Source organism: Schistocerca nitens, chromosome 4 (genome assembly GCF_023898315.1).
Source record: "Schistocerca nitens isolate TAMUIC-IGC-003100 chromosome 4, iqSchNite1.1, whole genome shotgun sequence".
In the NCBI taxonomy this organism is placed as follows: Eukaryota; Metazoa; Arthropoda; class Insecta; order Orthoptera; family Acrididae; genus Schistocerca; species Schistocerca nitens.
Window position 1 is genome coordinate 292165918 of NC_064617.1, and position 26469 is coordinate 292192386.

Genomic DNA, 26469 nt, shown 5'->3' on the forward strand with positions numbered 1-26469 from the left:
ACCGATTCTATCACAACGAACTCTAGCTGTGGGTTTTACAAATCTGTTATGGACTAAAGTTTATGTAAGTTGGAAAGCAATTGCTATGAACCCATGGGACTGAAATATGAAGAGCCTTTGATGTACTCACTATAAATCTTCATTTTTTCTCCTTCAATAAGGTAGCTTCTCTTTCTATTAATATAAAATCTAGGATTTTTACAAAAGAAAACAAAGATGTACTCAAAATATTTCTATTCTCAAACAAATGCAAAACAAATACATGAAAAATCAGGATTCAAAATCGCATTAAATCAATTTCAAACACGTATGAGCAAGTGACAGCCAGTGAAATTGTACCTACGCACGATGCTATGAATAAAAAATATTATATACATATGTAATGTTTATCACAGATACGTATAACTTCTTCAAGATTTTGTTCGTGAAAATTGTTAGCCAATATCCATGGCACTTGGCTTACTTTCACATGCTGTTGTGATGCCTGCAACAATAAAACAATGAATAAAATCGAATTCATTTAGTGGAAAATATCATTTTATGCTATATATTAAACACATAACTACTGTTGAAATTGCATATTTAAAGTACGTACATTTTCACAGAGGTTGTAGCTACTATTCAAAACTGCAAATGAGCATTTTATTTAAGTTTGGTTCGAATGAGAGAACTACATGAAATGAACCCATCAAGCATAGTATCTATTACGCAAGCACATCACAAAAGTATATTATCATGACTCGGAGTTACACTCATACTGAAGATTTCTGCTAAGAGGTGATAATGAATGATCCAATGCACTCCAATTAATTACATAAAGGCTTTCAGCAAGATGCCAGTTGGTGGATCTTGTGGCAGTAAAAGGAGATGATGTGAGAGAAGAGGGGTGAAAGCAGAGTAGTCAAGTACACATGATGATCTGGAGTGAAGAGTGTTTCCTTTATGTTCATGCAACGAAGTGACTCAAAAGTCAATTACATGCTTTAGATGCCTAGCACATTCATTTTAGATCTATCAGTTTATTCGTTCTGGACGCGATACCAAGTCCTCCCACTGAAATTGCTTATATTGAAGTATTTTAAAACAACAGATGGTTAAAGGCTAATGGATTACCACGATTTTGACACAACTCAGCACATACAATTCAGTACTTTTTGTAGATCTCACGAGATATAAAAATCATCATCTGAAACGATGAAACGTGAGAAATATATGGAAAGGATAGATTGCTACTTACCACATGGAGGAGCTGAGTTGCAGTTACGCTCAATTAAAAACTTGCTGAACATTTAAGCTTTTGAAGAAAAAGGCCCTCCTTCCAAAACAGTGTGTGACCACACACATGGACTACACCTGTGTCTGATCAGTGAAGCTGTCTGAATTGTATGGTGAGGGTGAGGAGGCAGTATGGGGGCAGGGAGTGGTAAGGGTAGTAGGTTTCTGCGCTAAAGTGGGGAGCAGCCTCACCAGCATGCTCCCCACCTCTCCCATAGGGGTATTTCACCACCAACTGAACCTACGCATATCCTTGTCCATCCCTGTACCACACCTGCTCCCAAACCCTTCCTTCATGGCTCATATCTCTCCAATAGACCTAGATGCAAGACCTGTCCCATACATCCTCCCACTACCACAACCTCCAATCCTGTCACAGGCATCTCCTACTCCATCAAGGCCAAGGCTACCTGTGAAAGCTGTCATGCGATACAGAAACTAAGCTGCAATCACTGTCCTGCTTTCTATGTGGGCATGACAACTAACTAGCTGTCTGTTCACTTGAGTGGCCACTGCCAAACTATGGCCAAGAGACAGTTGGATCATCCAGTTGCTGGACATGCTTCCCAACACAATGTGCATCACTTCAATGTCTGTTTCACAGCCAACACCATCTGGATCCTTCCTACCAACACCAGCTTTCCTGAGTTGTGCAGGTAGGAAATCTCCCTACAACATATCCCTCATTCCCGTAACCTTCTGGCCTCAACCTTCACTAACCTCTGTCCTCTCTCTATCTTTAAGCTTCCCCATTCCCACTTCAGCATTACACACACCTTCTATTCCACCAACACACTAAAGGCTTTCCCTCCATTATATCTATTATCCCCCCCAATAGCACAGTCTCCCAACTCTGTACCTAACAGCCTTTCCTCCACCACATCCCTGCATGCTCCCACAAACAGCACAACATCCTCCCTCACCCCTACCCTACCCTAGCATCACTCCCACTTCATGTCCCATACCACCTCCTATCCCCACTGCCCACCCTAGATTGCTGCAAACGTCAGAAACAGATGCAGTCTGTAGTGAGGACCCACCAGCCAGAGACAGTAACCATGTGTGTGTGTGTGTGTGTGTGTGTGTGTGTGTGTGTGTGTGTGTGTGTGTTATTTGTGCTGGTGTGTGTGTGTGTGTGTGTGTGTGTGTGTGTGTGTGTGTGTGTGTGTGTGTGTGCATGCGTGCGCATGCTCTATTTTGGAAGAAGGACATTTATGGTAAATGTTTAGCAGCCTTTTAATTGTGCATGACTTAAATTCATCACCTTCTCTACGTGGTGAGTAGCAATCTATACTTTCCATACTGTTGCTACTCTATCTTGGACTTTCCATTGTTTAGTGAAATATGAGAAGCAGATAATGAAAAGTTTCTGACATTAGACATAGATCACAACCTTAATTGGACACCCAAACCTTAGAATTAATATAGTGCTTTAGTTAAGTTACATGTGAAATATGCATTGTTATATGTGATTTAAAAATGAATAAACTAGTTTATTCGGCATATTTATATTCACTAAAGAGTTACAGAATCATTTTTGGTGAAACTCAAATTGTCAACTTGTGGGGACAATATTTCTAGAATATAGAAGTTTGCTGTAGGATTTGATGTTAGTTCTAAACATCTTGCAAAAACTTCCTCCAAAACATTCCAACAACTGTTTCATAATCCACATCCACATCCTATGTCATTACTGGTGTTTCACTATTTTCAAAAAATAGTAAAAAGTGTTAACATGATGCTAGGAAGTCCTGAGTGGAATACAAACAATGGAAGGAGTAAAGGTAACTATTCACTGTATTAACACGCTGAGCAAGGCTCATAAATAATATTTCAATCATTGTTACAGTGTCACACACTAACTAGGCTGAACAGCCTTTTATGTGGATGCAACCCCCAACCAACTATTCCCTTGAATGAATGGACACACCAAAACTGTGTCCAACAGCAATGGACAAGCCAGTGGCAAAATTGACTCTGAGCAGATGTTCAGCTTCAATACCCACTTCAGCAACCTGTATCACCTGGATCCTCCCCTGCAATGCTAGCTTCTCTGAGTTATGCTAGATGGGAACAGTTCTTACAACCCATGTTTAGATCCTGCAGTCTTCTTGGCCTCATGATCTCCACTATGCCCTGTCCCACACTCTCCTCCAACCTGTCCTCGTGCCTCCCACTTCACTCCTTTAATCTACACCTGCAGTGTCCTCTCCACAGTTCTCTCTTCCTCTGTTTCATCTTCACCCTATCGCTCCTCATAATTCACTTCATCATGTTCTACAGGCAACATACTCTTTCTGAACTATTTTCAGGTAACCAGTGCCACAATCCTAACCCATTCCTTTCCTGCCTCTCCATCCCAACTGTCAGCTTGCCTTCCCTCCACCTCTCCTGCTCCCCTTCTCCTCCAAGTCCTCTCACTCTCCCCACCTGACACAACCTCTCACTCCAGTTGGGCAACAGCACCAGGATCAGTACAACATAGTTATCAAAGGCATAGAGAAAGACAGAAAGAAAGAGGAAGCGACTTGCCCAAAAGCTTAGCAATGATTCTGATCTTGATTATGTGCCTGTTGATTGTTCCACATTTCAACTGTGCAGTGAGTGGCAACATTAATTCTCTTTATTTATATGTCACCTTGGACTTACCAATACTGTAGGCCACTGGGTGTGCGCAAGGACTTCTGTACCCACACTTTGCTATACAGTTTGGCTAAACAGACAATGTTTTCCCGCAGTTTATGATAATTTTTATTGGTCCCTTCAAATTATCAATGTTCAGAATCTTGCTTCTGCAGTACTGTAATTATTAATTTCCACCATAACCATTTAATAAAACAACATGACTGGTGAAAAAATGTTTAGTGGAAATACAATGTCATTGGGAAGGTGTTGACTTTCAAGTAATGTTTACAACCACAATATTTATAACCATTAGGCAATAAACTTTCTTGAGCTTTGACTTGCCTAGTTCTGAATTCATAGGGGATGTTAAAAGTTTGAGCAATTTGTGCTGCTACTACTACTCTGTCTTCTAACAATGCCATCCTAACAATAACTATACTGCGTGTAGTGTTTGTCATAGTTGTGTTATCAGATGTGGGTTGGGCTAAAACTTCAATATTATTCCAAATGGAAGGGAAGATGGCAACAATAAACAAGAGCTACGGTAGTACCTCTTCCAGACAGTATACCAACTACCTTCGACCGCTGAAGGTGTGGCACCTTTTGAAGAAAAAAAAACTACATGTGAATTATTGGCATATTATTTTGTTACAAAAATGCATTAACTTTGTTTTGAAGTAAGACGTTATCAAGCGGTGTACAACTATGGTTTTGTCGGAATACGTAGCGATTTCTGAAGTGATGGTTAGGCTGTAACTAATAGTAATGTTTAAACAACTTAATTACAATTCTCACACATTTGGGCACTTCTTTTAGAATAATAGCAAGGGATATTCTTCAGCCCCATACATATCGCTCCCATAGGAACCTAAGTAAAAGACTAGACTAATTACAATGTGCACGGAGGCACTTAAACTAGGCTATTCCAATGCTGCCCCATCATGCATGGGGTGCTTGCATGCATTCCTCATCTCGCCCATGGGCAGGCCCAGGTGGATAGGCAACCCGCCAGGCTGTCCTACTATGCTGTGTTTGTGCATTGCTCTGTGGGCAGACTTGGATGGACACCCAATTCTTGGCATCATATGAAGAAACTTCGCACTTCATAGCAAACATAGCTATAATGATGTCTTCTCAAAAAATCCCACTGTTATTTTCCATCCATTGGGAAGCACTATTCTTACTTGTTGGTAAAGGTGGGTTGCCTCAGTGCCTAGTGTGCCATAAGATACTTAATACAATCAAGAAGTACAATATTCTCTGTTACAACATATGCCATCACATCACACATTTTGAAGAGCTGGTCGGCAGTGCAAGGAAGCAACTTATTGCCACACTGAAGGGCAAAGTACAGCAACAGCTAATTTGAGACAGAAAAAATCCATATCGTAGACTTGGTGCATGTTCTTCATGTGCATCAGTCTCAATTACTCCATGAGGAGAGGTAATGAAATTTGAAGGATTTTGCCTGTCCAAACAAATACTTTCTTGTCTGATTCGAGGCATGTGTGCCTATACGGAAGACCAACTAAAGGAGAAAGGTCAGAGTTTTGTTACTTACTCATTAGCACTTGATGAAACCTCTGATGTAATTCTATTCTATGATGTTTGGGATTGCAGACGGATCATATTGACTTCTCGCCACAATATTTCGGCTGGCAACCATTCAGTCACCATTTTCAGGTGAGCATCAGCCACTGGAGACTGCTAGTTCACAAATGTAAGTTTCATAGCAAAAACTCATGCGGAGACGCATGCACATTAAAGGCCATGTCAGGAGTGTCCAAAATCCACATAATCTGCAAATACTGTTCCTTCTGTGACATGCAGGCACATACGTAAAAATGAAACTAAATGTCCACCCTGTGTTACAATGCACTCGTGGTGCTAAAAACAAATGTCACATGTCGCCAGACGTGCCTTTATGGATAAAATGTTTTCTCTCAGAAGAAATTAAAAAGATCACTGGACCCCAAGCATTGTCCAGTTGAAAGTCACCTTCATGATTTACAAGATCTTGTGCTAGACGTATTTCCAAAAATTCTTTAATCACTGAATCCCAATACGATCTTGCTAGGGCCAACATTTTTGTGGAAGAATAGTCCATAGAGTGTCCTGTGATAATACAATGCTCAGCTACGGCCGACTTACTGGGCTGTGAAAGGCAAGCTTGCAGAATCTGATGTTTGTGTTTAGTGCCAGGAATGAAAGCCAACAGCGTGAACTAGCGGTCTCTAGAGGCAGACACTCGCATTAAGATGACTGAACAGTTGCTAGCCGCAATATTGTGGCAAGAAGTCAACACGATCCAGCTGCAACCTCAAAACCTCACAGAATATTCAGTGTGCCGGGAAAACTTCAAGAATTACATCAGACTATGTGTAGCTTGCAAAAATTTGTGCAGCGTGTTGACTCAGAGCTACAAGTTTTCTAGGAACTTTTAGATGATGTACCTATGGATTCCACAACTGCAGGTCAAAATATATTTTAGGTAGTGTGTGAATCCATTGAAAATGTGTTTGCCATGGGTCAAGCTCTATTCTGTGGTGACAGATGGTGCACCACACACAGTTCTGAGTCAACAAGGTTTTGCCTCTCGTAAGAAACAAATCAAGACCAAATTTGAGAAAGACAACTGTTTTACACACCAGGAAGCCCTTTGTGCAGAAAATGTGCAGTGTGGTGACATCACAAAGGTCACGGTACAATGTATGAATTTTGTAAGGCACCATGGTGTCAATCACTGCCAGTTCAAGGGATTTTTGGAAGATCTGGAAGCAGCATACAATGGCTGGCAATTAGTAGAGACACAGTGACAAGAAATGGGTTGTGGACTTGGCCTTCCTTCCTTAAATCTGTCAGTTCAAGGAGAGGCTCTGCTTATTCCTACCTAACGTATATGACAAAATGTATGCACTCATGGAGAAACACTGTCTATGTGAAAGGCAGCTCACTACAGTAAACCTAACATTTATCAAAAGCATTTCGTTACTACAGTTATCTTCAAGACTCACATTTCAAGACTTACAAACAAAATATTGTGCAACTCCATCAATCTAACAAGACAAGGTTTACAGAACTGTGTAGCCTACAAAATGAATTAAATTTATTTAGCACACCATTTTCTGCTGCACCAGATACTGGGTCTTTGGAAACGCAATTATAGCTAATAGATCGCAGGACTGAAATCTGCTCATACATACATACATACGTATACAGCAATCACAGGCCCTGCAGACGACACTCTGCCACCACAAAATACCTCCATTCCTTTCTGTCTTGTGCTTATTTTCTCCAGGTGTCTCATCTTCGAGTCCACTGATACTGAATCGGAGTAAAGAATCTCTCTTAGGAAATACACGAATTTCGTGCCCCCTGCTGTTCTTTCCTTGATGTCTGTTTCTATGCTTTTGTCACTGGTAAACCAAGATTCCAAATATTTGCACTGGTGAATTATCTTAAACCTCATGCCATCTCCGCAAAAAATTCTCCCTGCTCTTGCCTTCTTCCTAATTGCATGAACTCTGTTTTGTGATGATTCACCTTTAGCCCAGCCTCTGGCACATAGTTCTCCATTTTCTGGTACATTTCTTTCAACTCATGGTTTGATTCACTTAGCAGTACCATATCATTTGTGTACACAAGACAATTGAAATCATCATCAATCTGTACTCCAGCCCACTCCTGTTGCTTACATTCCTTCACTACTTTCTCTAAGATGAGGCTGGACAGAACATATGACAGAGCATCTCCTAGTCTGAGGCCCATCTCAATCTGAACATTTCTTATGTGACCTCCCGGAACCGCACTGCTTACCTTCATCCATCCACACAAGTTTGCACCATTCTTACTAGATTCTCCAGGATTCTAAAGTCACACAGTGCATTGTATAGGCTTTCCTGTGGATGTTGTCATAAACATATTAAAAAATGAAGAACAGACTGTAGATATTGTGGTATCGACTACCGCCTGTCAACTGCACATCGAAATACACATGGCACTAGTCAACACCGCACTTCCCACAACCGCTGCCATGGCCAAGGGGTGCTGCTTCGATGCTGTTATGCCACCATCAATCATCTGCGAGTAACCACGCACTTCAAAGTCCTGCAGCAGATGTATTTAAGTTATGAAAGCAGCTTCTGTCCTACTCACTTGTTACTGTTCTTGTACCTCCTATTCAATGTCCTCAAGTATTTGTTGGCCAGGGTTTTGAACTTTGTAATTATCATTCATAATGTGAAGCCTGACTGGAAAATTTAGAACTTCTGAATTTGTCTTAACAAAGAACTTCTATAGTCAACTTCTACCAGAAAGATATGTATTCATTCTTTTTTTAATGTCATCTGTACTTAGAGTAAAAGATAATTGTCTGTGTTTATAGTGCTCCATGCTCCTGTCATAATGGGAAGAACATAACTCTTGAATTGCACAGACTTCAATGAGATATTACCTGCAGACACAATGCAGGAAAAAAAAGATGAAGAAGAGTGGGAGGCAACTGAAGAAGATGTGAAGATTGCAATCAAAAGACTCAGAAACAAAATAGCCCCAATGCAGGACAGAATTACAGGCAAATTAATCAAAGGGAGAGGTGAGAGGTTGCACTTGGATACCAACTGATCTAGTTGGTATGGAAGAATGAGACATTACCAGAAGAATGGAAATTGGTGCTAATATGCCCGATATAAAGGAATACCAAATTGGCTTTTGACCAAACCAATCGAGATGAATTGCATTTTTATTCTTAAGACAATTATTTGAAAAACACTGGGAGTATGATACTGATGTTTATTGTATCTCATCTTATGCACATGTGGAGGATGGCACATGTGGGAGATGAATTTAAACAATGTTTTGAAAAATGGAATAAAGCAAGCAGAGAGTACTTTGATGGGTTGAAGGTTCATGGTTAAAAATGTGAATAAATAGGTTTAAAAATAAAAAAAATAAAAATCAGTTCCTTTTGGGTACCAACTCATATTCTCTTCTCTGTTCTCAAGATTCACTTCATCTCCTTTCTAATGTCGAAAAAAATGTTACCTTTTCTGCCCATTCGCCCTGTCAGCCAGTCAATTCTCACCCATCTTTCTTGTCTTTTCTGTAGCCTTCTGAAATATCCTGTTGAACCTTTTTCTCTTCTTCATTCTCTTCTTTCTTCCAAATGTATCCTCCGCCATACTTAGTACCATGGACTTAATTTCTTTCCACTTTCCCTCCATGTTCTCTTTTGATTCTAATGTTTCTAGGGCCTAAAAACAGTTTTTGACTTGTTCTTTAATTGCCCTTTTTCACAGTTTTCCAGTATTCAAAGCAGGTTCTAGTGTCTCCTTTGTTAAGATGTTATTATGATGTTCATTCAGAAGAGTTGTCGAAATTACATAGGAATGCAGCTAACATTGTATCTATGTATCTCTCAACATACTCTCGTGAACAACTTTTCCATAATGAAGAGGATAAAAACTGAAAAAAAGGTCTCAGCTATATGACCCAACACTAAGTCTCAATCTAAATATTCCATCTCTTGTAATCGAAAAGAAATGTCTTGCTTCATACACTTAATAAAATATGGTGCATCAAACAGCCTTCATGGCCAGATGGAAGTTAAAGATGACCCACATTCAGGATGCCCTTCGATGTCGACGAATTATGCTCATGTCCAAACATCAAGGAAACTATTAATGCTAATCAAAGACTGACTGTCCAAGAGCTTGCAGTAGAATGTAACATTTCAGTTGTATCATGTCATGAAATCCTGACACATCACCTTGGAATGCACTGTGTTACTGCGACATTCGTACCACAGCTCATGAAAGACCAGGAAGACCTTCACCTCACAATCTGTGAAGAGCGTTTGGACCACACAAATGAGAACAAGATGTTTCTTAAGAGAATCATAACTGGTGATGAGATGTTGGTCTACGGTTATGATGTTATGACCAAGGTTCAGTCTTCACAATGGGTTGGGAAATATTCTCCAAGACCAAAAACAGGTTGTCAGGTGAGCTCAAATGTCAAAGCCATGCTGATACTTTTCTTTGCCTTTGAAGGACTGGTTAATTATGAATTTATGTCACATGGACAAATTGTTAATCAATGGTGCTATCAGGAAATGTTGTGATGCCTGTGTGAAAATTGAGAAGAAAATGGCCTGAAATGTGGTAAGACAATTCATGACTCTTGCATCATGATAATGCACCAGCACATTCATCCCTGTTGGTGCATGACTACTGAACAAAAAGCAAAATCTGTGTGCTGCATCATCCTTCGCACTCTCCAGAACTGGCCCCTGTGGACTTTTATCTATTTCCAAAGTTGAAAAACCCATTTAAAGGATGAAGATTTGCAACAATAGATGAGAGAAAAGAAAATTCATAGACAGCATTTCACATGATCCAACAAGAGGCATACCAAGACAGCTTTGGGAGCGGAGTATAAATTGTGGAAGAGAGTATTTCAAAGGAGACCATGTACAGTAAGCAAAAGGTAAGAGTAGAAAAATTTTGTGGACAAAGTTCTAGAATTTTTTGAACAGATCTCATATAAAAGTGATAGCCTGCAGCACTGTGATCAACATTTACTCACCATGCAGTATAGAAGCAAATGCAACTGCAGCAGGGGATTGGGGGACCTCAGTGAGAAAGTTCTTGCCTTCATCACAGGCACGAGCAAGAAGAGGATCTAATGGAAGACTGCCTAAGAATGGAACATTCAAGTCAGCTGCCATTTTCCTTGCACCTCCAGTTGCTGCTGGAAATATCTCTGACTGCACCTGTAAACATGATTAATAAGTCTTAGAAGATAAAACCACATTTGTGTTCTCAAAAATTAAAAATATATAAGACTAGGAAAATCGTATTAACATATAGAAAATTCAAAACTATCTATAATGATAATTAATACATTTTCAAAAAAACTTTACCGCAAAATTTTTTTTTAACTTTGGTAATGTATACACAGCACAAACTATTCAAATAAGTAATACATGAACTTGTGGTATCAGTCAGAAAAGTCTCATTAACAACTACTCATTCCACACAAAAAAAGTCTATAACTCATCACATCAATTATGAGGAGGCTACCACTCATCATCATCAATCAAATAGGGGTAATGCAGGAGTAGGTTTAATAATGAATAAAAAAATAGGAGTACGGGCAAGCTACTACAAACAGCACAGTGAACACATTATTGTGGCCAAGATAGACACAAAGCCCACGCCTACCACAGTAGTACAAGTTTATATGACAACTAGCTCTGCAGATGATGAAGAAATTGATGAAATGTATGATGAGATAAAAGAAATTATTCAGGTAGTGAAGGGAGATGAAAATTTAATAATCATGGGTGACTGGAATTCGAGAATAGGAAAAGGGAGAGAAGGAAACATAGTAGGTGAATATGGATTGGGGCTAAGAAATGAAAGAGGAAGCCGCCTGGTAGAATTTTGTGCAGAGCATAACTTAATCATAGCTAACACTTGGTTCAAGAATCATGAAAGAAGGTTGTATACATGGAAGAACCCTGGAGACACTAAAAGGTATCAGATAGATTATATAATGGTAAGACAGAGATTTAGGAACCAGGTTTTAAACTGTAAGACATTTCCAGGTGCAGATGTGGACTCTGGCCACAATCTATTGGTTATGAACTGTAGATTAAAACTGAAGAAACTGCAAAAAGGTGGGAATTTAAGGAGATGGGACCTGGACAAACCGAAGGAACCAGAGGTTGTACAGAATTTAAGGGAGACCATAAGGGAACAATTCACAGGAATGGGGGAAACAAATACAGTAGAAGAAGAATGGGTAGCTTTGAGGGATGAAATAGTGAAGGCAGCAGAGGATCAAATAGGTAAAAAGACGAGGGCTAGTAGAAACCCTTGGGTAACAGAAGAAATATTGAATTTAATTGATGAAAGGAGAAAATATAAAAATGCAGTACATGAAGCAGGCAAAAAGTAATACAAACGTCTCAAAAATGATATCGACAGGAAGTGCAACATGGCTCAGCAGGGATGGCTAGAGGACAAATGTAAGGATGTAGAGGCTTATCTCACTAGCGGTAAGATAGATACTGCCTACAGGAAAATTAAAGAGACCTTTGGAGAAAAGAGAACCACTTGTATGAATATCAAGAGCTCAGATGGAAACCCAGTTATAAGCAGAGAAGGGAAAGCAGAAAGGTGGAAGGAGTATATAGAGGGTCTATACAAGGGCGATGTACTTGAGGACAATATTATGGAAATGGAAGAGGATGTAGATGAAGATGAAATGGGAGATATGATACTGTGTGAAGAGTTTGACAGAGCACTGAAAGACCTGAGTTAAAACAAGGCCCCCGGAGTAGACAACATTCCATTAGAACTAATGACAGCCTTGGGAGAGCTAGTCCTAACAAAACTCTACCATCTGGTGAGCAAGATGTATGAGACAGGCGAAATACCCTCAGACTTCAAGAAGAATATAATAATTCCAATCCCAAAGAAAGCAGGTGTTGACAGATGTGAAAATTACCAAAGTATCAGTTTAATAAGTCACAGCTGCAAAATACTAACGCGAATTCTTTACAGACGAATGGAAAAACTGGTAGAAGCCGACCTCTGGGATGATCAGTTTTGATTCCGTAGAAATGTTGGGACACATGAGGCAATACTGACCCTACGACTTATCTTACAAGAAAGATTAAGGAAAGGTAAACCTAAGTTTCTACCATTTGTAGACTTGGAGAAAGCTTTTGACAATGTTGATTGGAATACTCTCTTTCATATTCTGAAGGTTGCGGGGGTAAAATACAGGGAGCGAAAGGCTATTTACAATTTGTACAGTAAGCAGATGGCAGTTATAAGAGTCGAGGGGTATGAAAGGGAAGCAGTGGTTGGGAAGAGAGTGAGGCAGGGTTGTACCCTATCCCCGATGTTATTCAATCTGTATATCGTGTAAGAAATAAAGGAAACAAAAGAAAAGTTCGGAGTAGGTATTAAAATCCATGGAGAAGAAATAAAAACTTTGAGGTTCACCGATGACATTGTAATTCTGTCAGAGACAGCAAAGGAGTTGGAAGAGCAGTTGAACAGAATGGACAGTGTCTTGAAAGGAGGGTATAAGATGAACATCAACAAAAGCAAAACGAGGATAATGGAATGTAGTCGAATTAAGTCGGGTGATGCTGAGGGAATTAGATTAGGAAATGAGACACTTAAAGTTGTAAAGGAGTTTTGCTATTTGGGGAGCAAAATAACTGATGATGGTCGAAGTAGAGAGGGTATAAAATGTAGACTGGCAATGGCAAAGAAAGCGTTTCTGAAGAAGAGAAATTTGTTAACATCGAGTATGGATTTAAATGTCAGGAAGTCGTTTCTTAAAGTATTTGTATGGAGTGTAGCCATGTGTGGAATTGAAACGTGGACGATAAATAGTTTAGACAAGAAGAGAATAGAAGCTTTCAAAATGTGGTGCTACAGAAGAATGCTGAAGATTAGATGGGTAGATCACATAACTAATGAGGAGATATTGAATAGAATTGGGGAGAAGAGGAGTTTGTGGCACAACCTGACTAGAAGAAGGGATCGGTTGGTAGGACATGTTCGGAGACATCGAGGGATCTCCAATTTAGTACTGGAGGGCAGCGTGGAGGGTAAAAATCGTAGAGGGAGACCAAGAGATGAATACACTAAGCAGATTCAGAAGGATGTAGGCTGCAGTAGGTACTGGGAGATGAAGAAGCACGGGATAGAGTAGCATGGAGAGCTGCATCAAACCAGTCTCAGGACTGAAGACCACAGCAACAACAACAACAACAACACTCATCCACAGCTGACTGATGTGTGGCACCTAACACTCAGCAGAAAATTATGTGTACAAGCTTTTGAGTTCTTGCTCTTTCTCTAGTAGAAGCACACATATTCACACACACACAACCACACAGATACCCAAACATACACATCCATGGTCACAGTGATGCTGACTCTCCACGGTCATACGCGTGTGCCTTTGGTTGTCTGTGTTATTGTGTGCATGAATGCCTATGCCTCCACTAAAGAGAGAGCAAGAGCTCTATAGCTATTGTAAAGAGTTTTCCGTTGCTTGTTTCTATGTGCCACACATCAGTCAGCTTTAGGTAAGGACAGGAAAATTTTGCAAAAGCCCTAATGCAAAAAATAATGTGAAATTGGCATTTTTTGTGAAATAATGCAAAATAGACGATTTTTATGAAGTTTTGTGAAATCTGTCATTTTCCCATATAAAGATGTTTGCCTCAAAATTGAGGTTCATTTATAATCTTAATATGACATTTCATTTCCCGTGTAATGAACTACGATGTGATGTCAAAATTAGCACCGAAACTGGCAAAAGGAAAAACACGAAAAGCAGCAAAAAAATAAGAGTGACAATGGCAAAAGAGGTCACCTAATCTGGCAAAAGAAACACTGAAACTGGCGAAAAAGGACGCTGAACTTGGCAAAAACACACCGACATTAACAAAAAATAACACCAAAATCGGCAAAGAATAGCACCGAATATGGCCATAAAACAATTTTTTCCTGTCCCTTGCTGTAGGTGAGTTGTTCCCTTCCCTTTATTTTATGTAAAATGTGAAATGATCAACAAATATCTAATTATCATCATTAGTTTGAGAAATACACAAGAGTGAACCAAAGTATGCCTAATATGGCATAGGAAAACTGTTGGCATTCAAAACGGATTCAAGTCATCTCGAAATGGATTCACAGGTCCTGCATGGTTTCAAGAGAAACTTATATAATTCTTCCTGCAAAATAATGGCAAGTTCAGGAACGGTGATGAAGGTGGTTAGCAACCACGCACTCTTCTCTCCAATGTAGATCAAAAAGGCTCAATAACATAGGGATCTGGTAACTGTGGTGGCCTGGAGAGATGTGACAGTTCAGCTTCATGCTCACAAAACCAGTCCTGGACAACAAGTTGTGTGATCAAGGGAACTGTTGTCTTGGAACACAGCATCACTTTTGGAAACAAACGCTGTACCATGAGATGGACATGATCAGCCAAATTGGCCACATAATCCTTGGCAATAATGTGACCTTGCACAGTAATCATTAGGCCCATAGAGTAATGTGATATGGCTGCCCAAATCACCACTGAACCCTCGTCACATTTCACTCTTGAGACATAAACTCCATCGGAAGTTGGAAACAGGGTGAACCAACTTTCATCCACCCAAATGACATTCTTCCATTGCTACATAATCCAGGTTTGGTGCTGTCAAGATCTGCAAGCACAACCTTCATATCTGCAGTGACTTCTGAAACTGTCATCTTGTTATCTGTCATCATAGTTCTCTTCAAGGACCATCTGTCACGATCACTCATCATTTACGTTCATCCATGTTGTGACTTAGCTGATGATGTTTTTGCACTTTCCCCATGTTGTTGTGGTCTTCAGTCCTGAGACTGGTTTGATGCAGCTCTCCATGCTACTCTATCCTGTGCAAGCTTCTTCATCTCCCAGTACCTACTGCAACCTACATCCTTCTGAATCTGCTTAGTGTATTCATCTCTTGGTCTCCCTCTACGATTTTTACCCTCCACGCTGCCCTCCAATGCTAAATTTGTGATCCCTTGATGCCTCAAAACATGTCCTACCAACCGATCCCTTCTTCTAGTCAAGTTGTGCCACAAACTTCTCTTCTCCCCAATCCTATTCAATGCCTCCTCATTAGTTACGTGATCTACCCACCTTATCTTCAGCATTCTTCTGTAGCACCATATTTCGAAAGCTTCTATTCTCTTCTTGTCCAAACTGGTTATCGTCCATGTTTCACTTCCATACATGTCTACACTCCATACAAATACTTTCAGAAACGACTTCCTGACACTTAAATCTATACTCGATGTTAACAAATTTCTCTTCTTCAGAAACGATTTCCTTGCCATTGCCAGTCTACATTTTATATCCTCTCTACTTCGACCATCATCAGTTATTTTGCTCCCCAAATAGCAAAACTCCTTTACTACTTTAAGTGTCTCATTTCCTAATCTAATCCCCTCAGCATCACCCGATTTAATTTGTCTACATTCCATTATCCTCGTTTTGCTTTTGTTGATGTTCATCTTATATCCTCCTTTCACGACACTGTCCATTCCGTTCAACTGCTCTTCCAAATCCTTTGCTGTCTCTGACAGAATTACAATGTCATCGGCGAACCTCAAAGTTTTTACTTCTTCTCCATGAATTTTAATACCTACTCCGAATTTTTCTTTTGTTTCCTTTACTGCTTGCTCAATATACAGATTGAATAACATCGGGGAGAGGGTACAACCCTGTCTCACTCCTTTCCCAACCACTGCTTCCCTTTCATGCCCCTCGACTCTTATAACTGCCATCTGGTTTCTGTACAAATTGTAAATAACCTTCGCTCCCTGTATTTTACCCCTGCCACCTTTAGAATTTGAAAGACAGTATTCCAGTTAACGTTGTCAAAAGCTTTCTATAAGTCTACAAATGCTAGAAACGTAGGTTTGCCTTTTCTTAATCTTACTTCTAAGATAAGTCGTAAGGTTAGTATTGTGTCACGTGTTCCAACATTTCTACGGAATCCAAACTGATCTTCCCCGAGGTCCGCTTCTACTAGTTTTTCCATTCGTCTGTAAAGAATTCGCGTTAGTATTTTGCAGCTGTGACTTATTAAACTGATAGTTCCGTAATTTTCACATCTGTCCACACCTGCTTTCTTTGGGATTGGAATTATTATATTCTTCTTGAAGTCTGTGGGTATTTCGCCTGTCTCATACATCTTGCTCACCAGATGGTAGAGTTTTGTCATGACTGGCTCTCCCAAGGCCATCAGTAGTTCTAATGGAATGTTGTCTACTCCCGGGGCCTTGTTTCGACTCAGGTCTTTAGTGCTCTGTCAAACTCTTCACGCAGTATCTTATCTCCCATTTCATCTTCATCTACATCCTCTTCCATTTCCATAATATTGTCCTCAAGTACATCACCAATGAAGAGACACCAGCTGGGATGGAGAGTGTGTACCAGAACATACTTCGTAGATTCATTGTCTGTAACAACGGCAGTAGTCGCCACATCGAGTCATTGTTGTACTGCATTAGTACTGACTGTATGTACAGTATGCTGGATTCTTTTTTGCTTTGGAATAAAGTAAACATGCAATGTTTAAATTTTAATGCAAACAAACACGCTTTAATGATAAGTGGATGTTTCTTTAGTTTCCTTTGGACAGTTACCTAATAACTGTACTGTGTCATGCCTAATCCTATTCCTCAAGCAGAAGTGGATCAGTTAAACATCTGTGTTGAAACGGCATGTTTCTAGACATGGGTTACTATTCAAAATATTATATACTCACTCCCCTCTACACATCCTAGAAGTTTGTAACAGGAATTTCCAAATACCCTATATATCATATCTGATATGTACATGTTGCATCCTTGATGTAGCAGCTGCTATTCAGACTGCCTTCATTATGTACAAGTCAAGACTGCATGTTGTATTTGATATCACCCCAAACTGTAATACTTGGGTTTTCTATGTTATGATGCTCAACCAGCGAGCTTACCAGATTTTGGTCACCACATAAACAGATAATACATATGTAGGCCAAACTCAAGCTCGACTTGCCCAAAGGCATAGTTTGTCAATCAGTACTTCACCCGTTTTGCAGGCAACAATCATCTGCCACTTAAACTCAAGTTACGTTCTGGTACTGTACCTCACAACATTGATGAAGCATACCAGCCTCTTCCTTTAATTTTTCACTTCATTTGACACAGTGTAGTGTAACACTGGTGCTTAGTGGTCACGCAAGGGAGGGCACTGCTGGGACTACATCTATGCCGCCTCGCTATATGTTAATAACTTACTATTGGCACAACGTTCTACACATCTTGCAAGATGGGTTTCATTCAGGTTACTCTTTTCAGGCCATGCAACTTTCATGAAGGTTAGTGAATATTACAAGGTGCAAGAATGGATGATGATAAAATACCGTGGCATTATCAACAAATGAAAACATAAAATTCCTCATAATTGTGCTCACGGGGGAACATGATCCACCAAAATATATCTCAATGTTTCTACACTTTTTCCTCTATTTAGTTTTCAGTCAAATCCTGATAAAGAAATCTGCAGTACACAAAAGCTTAAGATTTGTTTTTCAATAATAGCTCAAGGCTTATCTATAAATCGTTAAACATTTTATTTCATGTCTTTATAGTTTCTTATCCTCATTTTCTGTGTTATTTAATTTTTCTCTGACCTGTATCGTATCAAATCAGCATGCTATTTTTAATCACAAATATAGACACACACACACACACACACACACACACACACACACACACCTACTACCTTATAACAGTATGTCTAAGGCAATAACAAATATTTGAAAATTTACTTATGCACTTGTGTACCTTGCATTTTGGACAGACAAATGCAGCCATATTCTCTACAACACCTAAAACAGGAATTTGAACTTTCCTGCAGAAATCAATCTCCTTTCGGACATCCAGTAAAGCAACTTCTTGAGGTGTTGTAACAATTACAGCTCCCGTTAGTCCAGCATTACTTAAATACTGAGCAGCTGATAAATGTTCATCTGATGTACCAGGTGGAGTATCAATCACAAGATAATCCAACTCACCCCAGTCAACATCACTGAGAAACTGCCGTATCATGCCTAGAACCAGAAAAAGTGTTGTTAAATAACCTTTCGCACCAAACTGAACTAAAACTGTTATGGAAATGTAACTGAGCAAACACAATTGTGGATACCTTTTTACAATAGACAATTCCACTGACTAAACACAACAACAAAATTATTTCAATATCCAAAGCTAAATTTTGCACACTAAACTATTTTACTTTTTTAAAAGTGTTGCTTAGCTCTGAACTATGTTTTCAATCTTTTCAGATACATGAATATCACAAAAATGACTACAACATCACACATTATATTAAGAAAAAAGAAGAAAGATTAAGAGTTTAACAGCTCGTTGACAATGAGGGCATTAGACCACATGCTCCTGATGGGCAAGAATGTGCAAACAAATTTGAGACGTCCTGTTCGAAGGTACCATGCCAATATCCACATTCCATCTATTTAAGGAAACCACACAAAATTTAAATCTGGCTAGCCAGACAGGATTTGAATTCCAATCCTCTCCAGTTTCTTAACTACTGAGCCCCCTTGCTCAGTACATTCCATTCAGGCACCATTAAATGCCAAAATCTTGTTACAAAAAGATGATGCATTTGACATGTTCAGTTTTTAATTGATCTAGTGGTATTAAAACTGCCAACAAACAAGCCATGGCCTTTATAATTATGAACAAAAAAAATCTAAGACTTTAAAGAACATATTTGTTTAGCTACAGACAGTAGTAAAAATGGTTTGGGTAGCAAAATCTCATCAGACATGCAAAGTGAATTAGTAACTGACCACAGAAACAATTCATTTGCTAGTTGTTCAGTGGCATACATAGTAGCAGGAAAGGAAGCTCTTACAATTGTGTGGAGTCTTATTAAAGGAAAAAAAGAGATTAATAAATGGTTCATAACCAAGTCATTGACATTTAACTTTGATGTGTACACAGAGTGTTCAGAAATTACCATTGCAAACTCCTAGAACTTAGACTAGAGTGTGTATATAACATTTTGAATAGGAAGCCACATCCGGAATTGTACCGTTTCCACGCTACAGTCGTTCAAAAATGTGTTTGCTAGGTAGCTAAGCAACAGCGTAGTCATGGTGGGATGTGGTTATGTCAGACTGGCTGATGTCATTTGACATCTTTCCTACCTCTCTGACCTGGTTCGAGCCTGATTCACATGTCTGTGAGTGTTAGGGCAACATCATCGAGTACATGTTTACAAAACACACTGATGTGATCCTTCTGCATGGCGAAGCTCAAGGTAAAGGAAAAGTTGCTTGTCGCTTTATCAAGATCATTCTCAACAATGTACACATCCAATGCATACCCTTTTCACCACAATTACGAAATGGCTTCGAGAAAGGGAACCCTCACTGTCATCATGCATGGCCCTGGTGCTCCAACGAGACACAACACACCCGAATAGAAAAAGGACATACTACAACAAGTATACAATGCAAAACAAGTGATGTAGTAGGTCATGCCTAATCAATTACTTGTAAAAGTGGTTCCATTACCAACATTTTTTCAAATGGTAGTAGCATGGAAGTGATATGTTTCCAGACATGGGTTCCAGTTCAAAATATTATCTACTCGCTCCCTTCTACAAGTCCTAGAAGTTTGTAACTATAATTTTCAGTTTTTGTACATCTTAAGTGCAGTAAGTGAACACTGGAAGAATCATGAAATTGAGATTTCAATACTTTTTACTTGTTACACACCCTCGAGGACCACTTCACTACTGATATTTGAAATAAAGACTAAATTTACACATATTCTCAAGTGAAATACATAATCCATGTTATAGCTTTTTGACATGTTTGACATTCACAAGGATATTCTTGTTATAGGTCTATGGAAAAGAATAATGTATCTCATGTAACGAGACAGAGAAACCATGAGCAATACAGTTATGCGCCAGGAATGTGCAATTTTGCCAAGATATGAGGTGTAAACAATCTTGGCATATCTGCTCTCAAACAGCTTACAGCTAAACATGAAACGTGCATTATTTGCTATTCTTTTCTGACACATTTTGATTGATTTCTAAAAAAAAATCTATTAATTAACAAAATTACAGGTGGCAATCGACATTCACATGATAGGTTCTTGCTTACTGGTTGAATGCTTTGCCACTTATTTCCTACATACCTATCTCATACTGAAATGTTACCAATCGCATGAGAATAACTGATTCCGGTAAATCAAAAATTAATTATATTAGCTATCTATTTTCAATTACAAAAAAATGGTTCAAATGGCTCTGAGCACTATGGGACTTAACATCTATGGTCATCAGTCCCCTAGAACTTAGAGCTACTTAAGCCTAACTAACCTAAGGACATCACACACATCCATGCCCGAGGCAGGATTCAAACCTGCGACCATAGCAGTCGCGCGGCTCCGGACTGAGCGCCTAGAACCGCTAGACCACCACGGCCGGCTTTTCAATTACATACCCAAAGGCTATATCAAATCAGCTTCACATATTAATCAATAACCTGTTTCCTACTTTCATCCCAGTTCTACTTTTATGCCCAAACATGTTAAACTCACCATTCTTCTTTGGACCTCTCCATATGATGGCTGATTCTGGACTCTCCAAAAGGAATCCAATAGACATGACAGACAAATTGTCATCTACAAACTGAAAAAATGTAAATGCATCAGAGTCATACAAGAAATAGTGCACATGTGCACATCAATTTCAGGCACAAAAATTAAAACTTTTTCCTTTTTTTCTTTAAAAACATGAAAGAAAGAAATGAGTGAAATATATTAGTTCCATTCTTCTGTATGTCAATCAACAGTATAAACATTTAAGACATTAATAACTTAGTGCATATCTAACAATTCATTTACCTTGTACACAGATTAATACTCACCACAGGTGACCACCCAGAGAGGCTCTGATGAACCTATAAACAAAAGGAACAAATGCTGCATCACTGGTAAATAAAAATTTAAAAAAGAATACATCTGAATATAGTAAAATATTTCCAGAATGAGATTTTCACTCTGCAGCGGAGTGTGCGCTGATATGAAACTTCCTGGCAGATTAAAACTGTGTGCCCGACCGAAACTCGAACTCGGGACCTTTGCCTTTCGCGGGCAAGTGCTCTACCAACTGAGCTACTGAAGCACGACTCACGCCCGGTACTCATAGATTTACTTCTGCCAGTACCTCGTCTCCTACCTTCCAAACTTTACAGAAGCTCTCCTGCGAACCTTGCAGAACTAGCACTCCTGAAAGAAAGGATATTGCGGAGACATGGCTTAGCCACAGCCTGGGGGATGTTTCCAGAATGAGATTTTCACTCTGCAGCAGAGTGTGCGCTGATATGAAACTTCCTGGCAGATTAAAACTGTGTGCCCGACCGAGACTCGAACTCGGGACCTTTGCCTTTCGCGGGCAAGTGCTCTACCAACTGAGCTACCGAAGCACGACTCACGCCCGGTACTCACAGCTTTACTTCTGCCAGTACCTCGTCTCCTACCTTCCAAACTTTACAGAAGCACTTTACAGAGCACTTGCCCGCGAAAGGCAAAGGTCCCGAGTTCGAGTCTCGGTCGGGCACACAGTTTTAATCTGCCAGGAAGTTTCATATCAGCGCACACTCCGCTGCAGAGTGAAAATCTCATTCTGGAAACATCCCCCAGGCTGTGGCTAAGCCATGTCTCCGCAATATCCTTTCTTTCAGGAGTGCTAGTTCTGCAAGGTTCGCAGGAGAGCTTCTGTAAAGTTTAGAAGGTAGGAGACGAGGTACTGGCAGAAGTAAAGCTGTGAGTACCGGGCGTGAGTCGTGCTTCGGTAGCTCAGTTGGTAGAGAACTTGCCCGCGAAAGGCAAAGGTCCCGAGTTCGAGTCTCGGTCGGGCACACAGTTTTAATCTGCCAGGAATTTTCATATCAGCGCACACTCCGCTGCAGAGTGAAAATCTCATTCTGGAAACATCCCCCAGGCTGTGGCTAAGCCATGTCTCTGCAATATCCTTTCTTTCAGGAGTGCTAGTTCTGCAAGGTTCGCAGGAGAGCTTCTGTAATGTTTGGAAGGTAGGAGACGAGGTACTGGCAGAAGTAAAGCTATGAGTACCGGGCGTGAGTCGTGCTTCGGTAGCTCAGTTGGTAGAGCACTTGCCCGCGAAAGGCAAAGGTCCCGAGTTCGAGTCTCGGTCGGGCACACAGTTTTAATCTGCCAGGAAGTTTCAGTAAAATATTTCCTGCACCTTGAATAAAAAAAACATTGTGATTGAGAGAATACAGTGATTGAGGGCTGCATTGTTGACATGCAGCCAGCAACACCTAACATGGTTCTGCATGTGCCAACAAAACAGGCAACACAGTTAGCACACCACTCGGCACATTGAAACGTCAGTCACGAAGTTATTTTAATGTATTTATAGTCTCCAAAGTGTAAAGAATGTAGAAGATGCCTTAAAAAAGTACCGTGATGCAATTTACTGATAAAAATAGTTTATGAGTGTGAGTAGGGGAGAGAATGTAGAGGAAGGGAAGATGACTAGATTTAACATCTCAGCCGTGATGAGGTCATAGGAGATGCAACACTAGGTCAGGTTAGGGAAGGAATGGGAAGGACATCAGGTCCCTTCTGAGGAATGTTATGCAATGTAAGGAAGTTAGAGGGGGAGGGAGGGGGGTGTGGAGAAGTGGGAGGGGAAAGAGAAGGTAGATGGAGGGACCTCTTACAAAATCATGTTCTATGCCGACATTGTTTCCATAGTCCAAACAGTTACATATAAAGTTTTCTTACAGTCAGAAAGGTACAGTATTAAACTCACCATGTCATATTTTGAACATCCTACCTAAGCTTTTGAACTCACAGCCTTAGCAACTTCATGAATCTTTGCTTTTGAAATACCAAATCATTACTGATCTGACAGCATAAATACTCTTGTTTAATAGTCTTTGTAAGCAGGCAGGATGCCACTATGCTTTTACAGCAACAGAAGTATCTTCAAAATGACATGGTCATCAGAGAACTTTAACAATGCCATCTCATGTGGGCTGTCTTTCTGTCTGTCCCATTGGAAACAAGCACTGGAAACTTCCACATATCAAAGTGATTTACAAACACACAGAGCAAAGACACACCTTAAGATAAATCTTATTAGAATGAAGTTACTTGCATCCTAAAGTTTATTCAGATTTTCAAATACATAATTTTTTACCATCTACATCCCCTGACATCCATTACATTTTAATCAAGTTGCAAGATATGTAGCTTAATCGCCATAGTTGTAATAGTGCACGATACCATATTCATTTCTATCAACAATGTGGGATGTGACAGTTGCTGTGTAAATAATGCAGGAGTATATGGGTGGCAACTGTCATTGTGCACCTGCAGCACTTCCATCCAAATTCTTGCAGGTGAACTTTCACGGACTGTTGTCTTAGCTTAGTACATTCTTGTTTTTAATGTTAGAATTGCTCTTTCTAATGTGTTCTCTAACAATATTCATAGAGAAGTTATGTTGCTCATAAGCATTTGTTTAGTGGTATATGATATGGAAATGTGCAACAAAAGGTACTAATAAAATCAACAAGTCAAGCTGTACTGCAGTGCTTCTGTTGTTTAACCAATGAGTCTTCAGAATTCAAAAGACAGATACGACAGATATTAAAAACAAGCTTCCTGTGGCAGCCAGTGAACATGGTCTATGTACATGGAGGATAATGGAGTATCACTAAGTGTAGTCTTGACGTACCAAATTTCTTTGAAAAACTATATGTAGCGGCTTACAAGTTTCACATATCCTTTATCACAAATCACAATACAAATATTTAGTACACAAACAATAATCATGGCTTCAGCCAAATGACAAAAACTGTGGCTAAGATAAGTGAAACAGTGCTGACTGGGTGGCAAATCCCTAATAAATCTTGCAATACATTACACCTTTTATCAATACCAAACATGCTCCTGTTAAATTTTATTGTTATATTGTAATTCATGTTATACTATTAATTATATACTGATTATGGGACACTGTGTAAAAAACTAGACACCCAGTATTAAATTTCATAGCTGTAGTAACTATTTGGTGTTAGTTATGCTACTTGTAAAAACTAAATTTTATGCCAACCAAGCTGTAGAGACAAACTTCTGAATTTTACTAATTAATATCTGTTATTTCATATCTATTCATAACAACTGTTATTTCATATCTATCTTCCTCCTCCATAATGTCTATACTTTCCCTTACCCAATTAGTTCACTAGAGTTCGTGAGCCACTTCCTGTGATATATAAGTAGAGAACCATTGACGAAACAAAGTCGAAACTTACCTGTTCCCCAAGCACCCCCATTATTCGAGGAATGGAAGGTCCGCAGATATCTATATCCAACACAGCAACCTGTAAATCAATGAAATTTTGTTTTGATTATGTTTGTAGATGATGTATGATAATGTAATAGATGAATAGTATATCACCAAGAAAACTGTCTACTGTGAGTAAAGGTATGTAAAGAGTCTGAACTTCTGAACCTGCATTTTCAATAGTTAAGGAATGAATTATTTCAACATTATGCCCTGTTCCGTTTTCTTCCTAGGTATCACAATCACAACTACATTTAGTGCAAAATCATACAGAAAAAGATACTAACATGTACAAGAGAACATGAAAGTTATTAACAGCAACCTCCCCAAAGTACATTCCATGAAATAAGAATTACTAAAGTAAACCAAACAATGGAAACTCCAGATAGGAATATCAACAATGTCGGGGTTGGCAGTCGTGCGCGCGTGTGTGTGTGTGTGTGTGTGTGTGTGTGTGTGTGTGTGTGTGTGTGTGTGTGTGTGTGTGTGTGTGTGAGGGGGGGAAGGGGGGGGGGCGTGTGCTCGCCTCTCTCTCTCTCTCTCTCTCTCTCTCTCTCTCTTTACTGGCGAAGGCTGTGACTGAAAGCTATATGTGAGTGTCTTTTAATCGTGCCTGTCTGCAACTTGACATGTCTTCTTTTCCTACACTGCTGAGTTACTGAAGTACTCCAACAACTGGATTTTTCATTTAAGAAAGTGTGGAAACATGGTGAGAGATTCACAGACAAGGTACAAAATAAAACTGCATTCCTTATCATTCTAGTTCAACTACAGTATTGTAAAAAGAAAAAAAAAACAGGTATTTTTTATCATTATAGCTGAGAGATCTGAAGTAAAAATGACTTGTAAATATTCATTTTTAATTAAATGGAAAAAAATTGTACTAAACAATACATTCTCAACTATCAAATGAAGAGCCAATGAAGTGCAAAAAATTATTCATAGTTAACATTATGTAACAAGGCAGATAGTTGATCAGTGTGTTTCTTTCATGAAAACTACAACTAATTAGTGCATAGAGAGATTTCATGAAGGACTTAATACGGTGGCTTTTACCAAAGAGCAATTGATTTTGACAGATAGAGTGATATTCTTCTGTCACCACAGACCCCAACTAAAAAGAGATTCTCAGAGACATCAGACTTTTTTTTCTGTGTTAGAGAGGAAATAGCCACTACAGGCAAAGGAAGACAAACTGGTATCCCTTATAATGAAACTTCAAACTGTAAAATGGTTTTTGGATGAATACACAACCAACGATATTATGATTAACAATTGAATTGTTGAATTCTCTGCTGCCATCCCTTCTGCTCTTGTGACTTAAGATCAACTAATCCAAAAATAAAAATAAAAAGACCCGCCAGAATGCTAACACACACTTAGGTGACTGGCTAACATTACAGAGGCAATTAGGTACTGCAACACGCATGTCAGTAACTCTCAGTGACAAATGACATCCACATATCACTGCAAGAAAAAGAAAAGAAAATAAGCAAAACTTTGTTACAACTATTGCATACTTGAATGCACCAATCAAAAAGATTAATAAAATTACAACAAAAAATTCAAAAATGTCAG

The 26469-nt window shown here is 39.3% G+C and overlaps 1 protein-coding gene across 1 annotated transcript in view; it reads right to left on the bottom strand.

Moving 5' to 3' along the window:
• Positions 1-219: 219 nt before the first annotated feature.
• The window catches only part of LOC126252804 (cytosolic Fe-S cluster assembly factor nubp1), a 44808-nt gene continuing 18558 nt past the window's right edge, over positions 220-26469 (bottom strand). The window contains exons 4-9 of the mRNA XM_049953740.1: positions 24860-24928; positions 21437-21469; positions 21108-21198; positions 18312-18577; positions 10486-10672; positions 220-484 (exon numbers count right to left, since the gene is read on the bottom strand). Of these exons, the coding sequence (XP_049809697.1) occupies positions 435-484; positions 10486-10672; positions 18312-18577; positions 21108-21198; positions 21437-21469; positions 24860-24928 (696 nt within the window). The 3' untranslated portion in view covers positions 220-434. The remainder of the gene's footprint in view (positions 485-10485; positions 10673-18311; positions 18578-21107; positions 21199-21436; positions 21470-24859; positions 24929-26469) is intronic.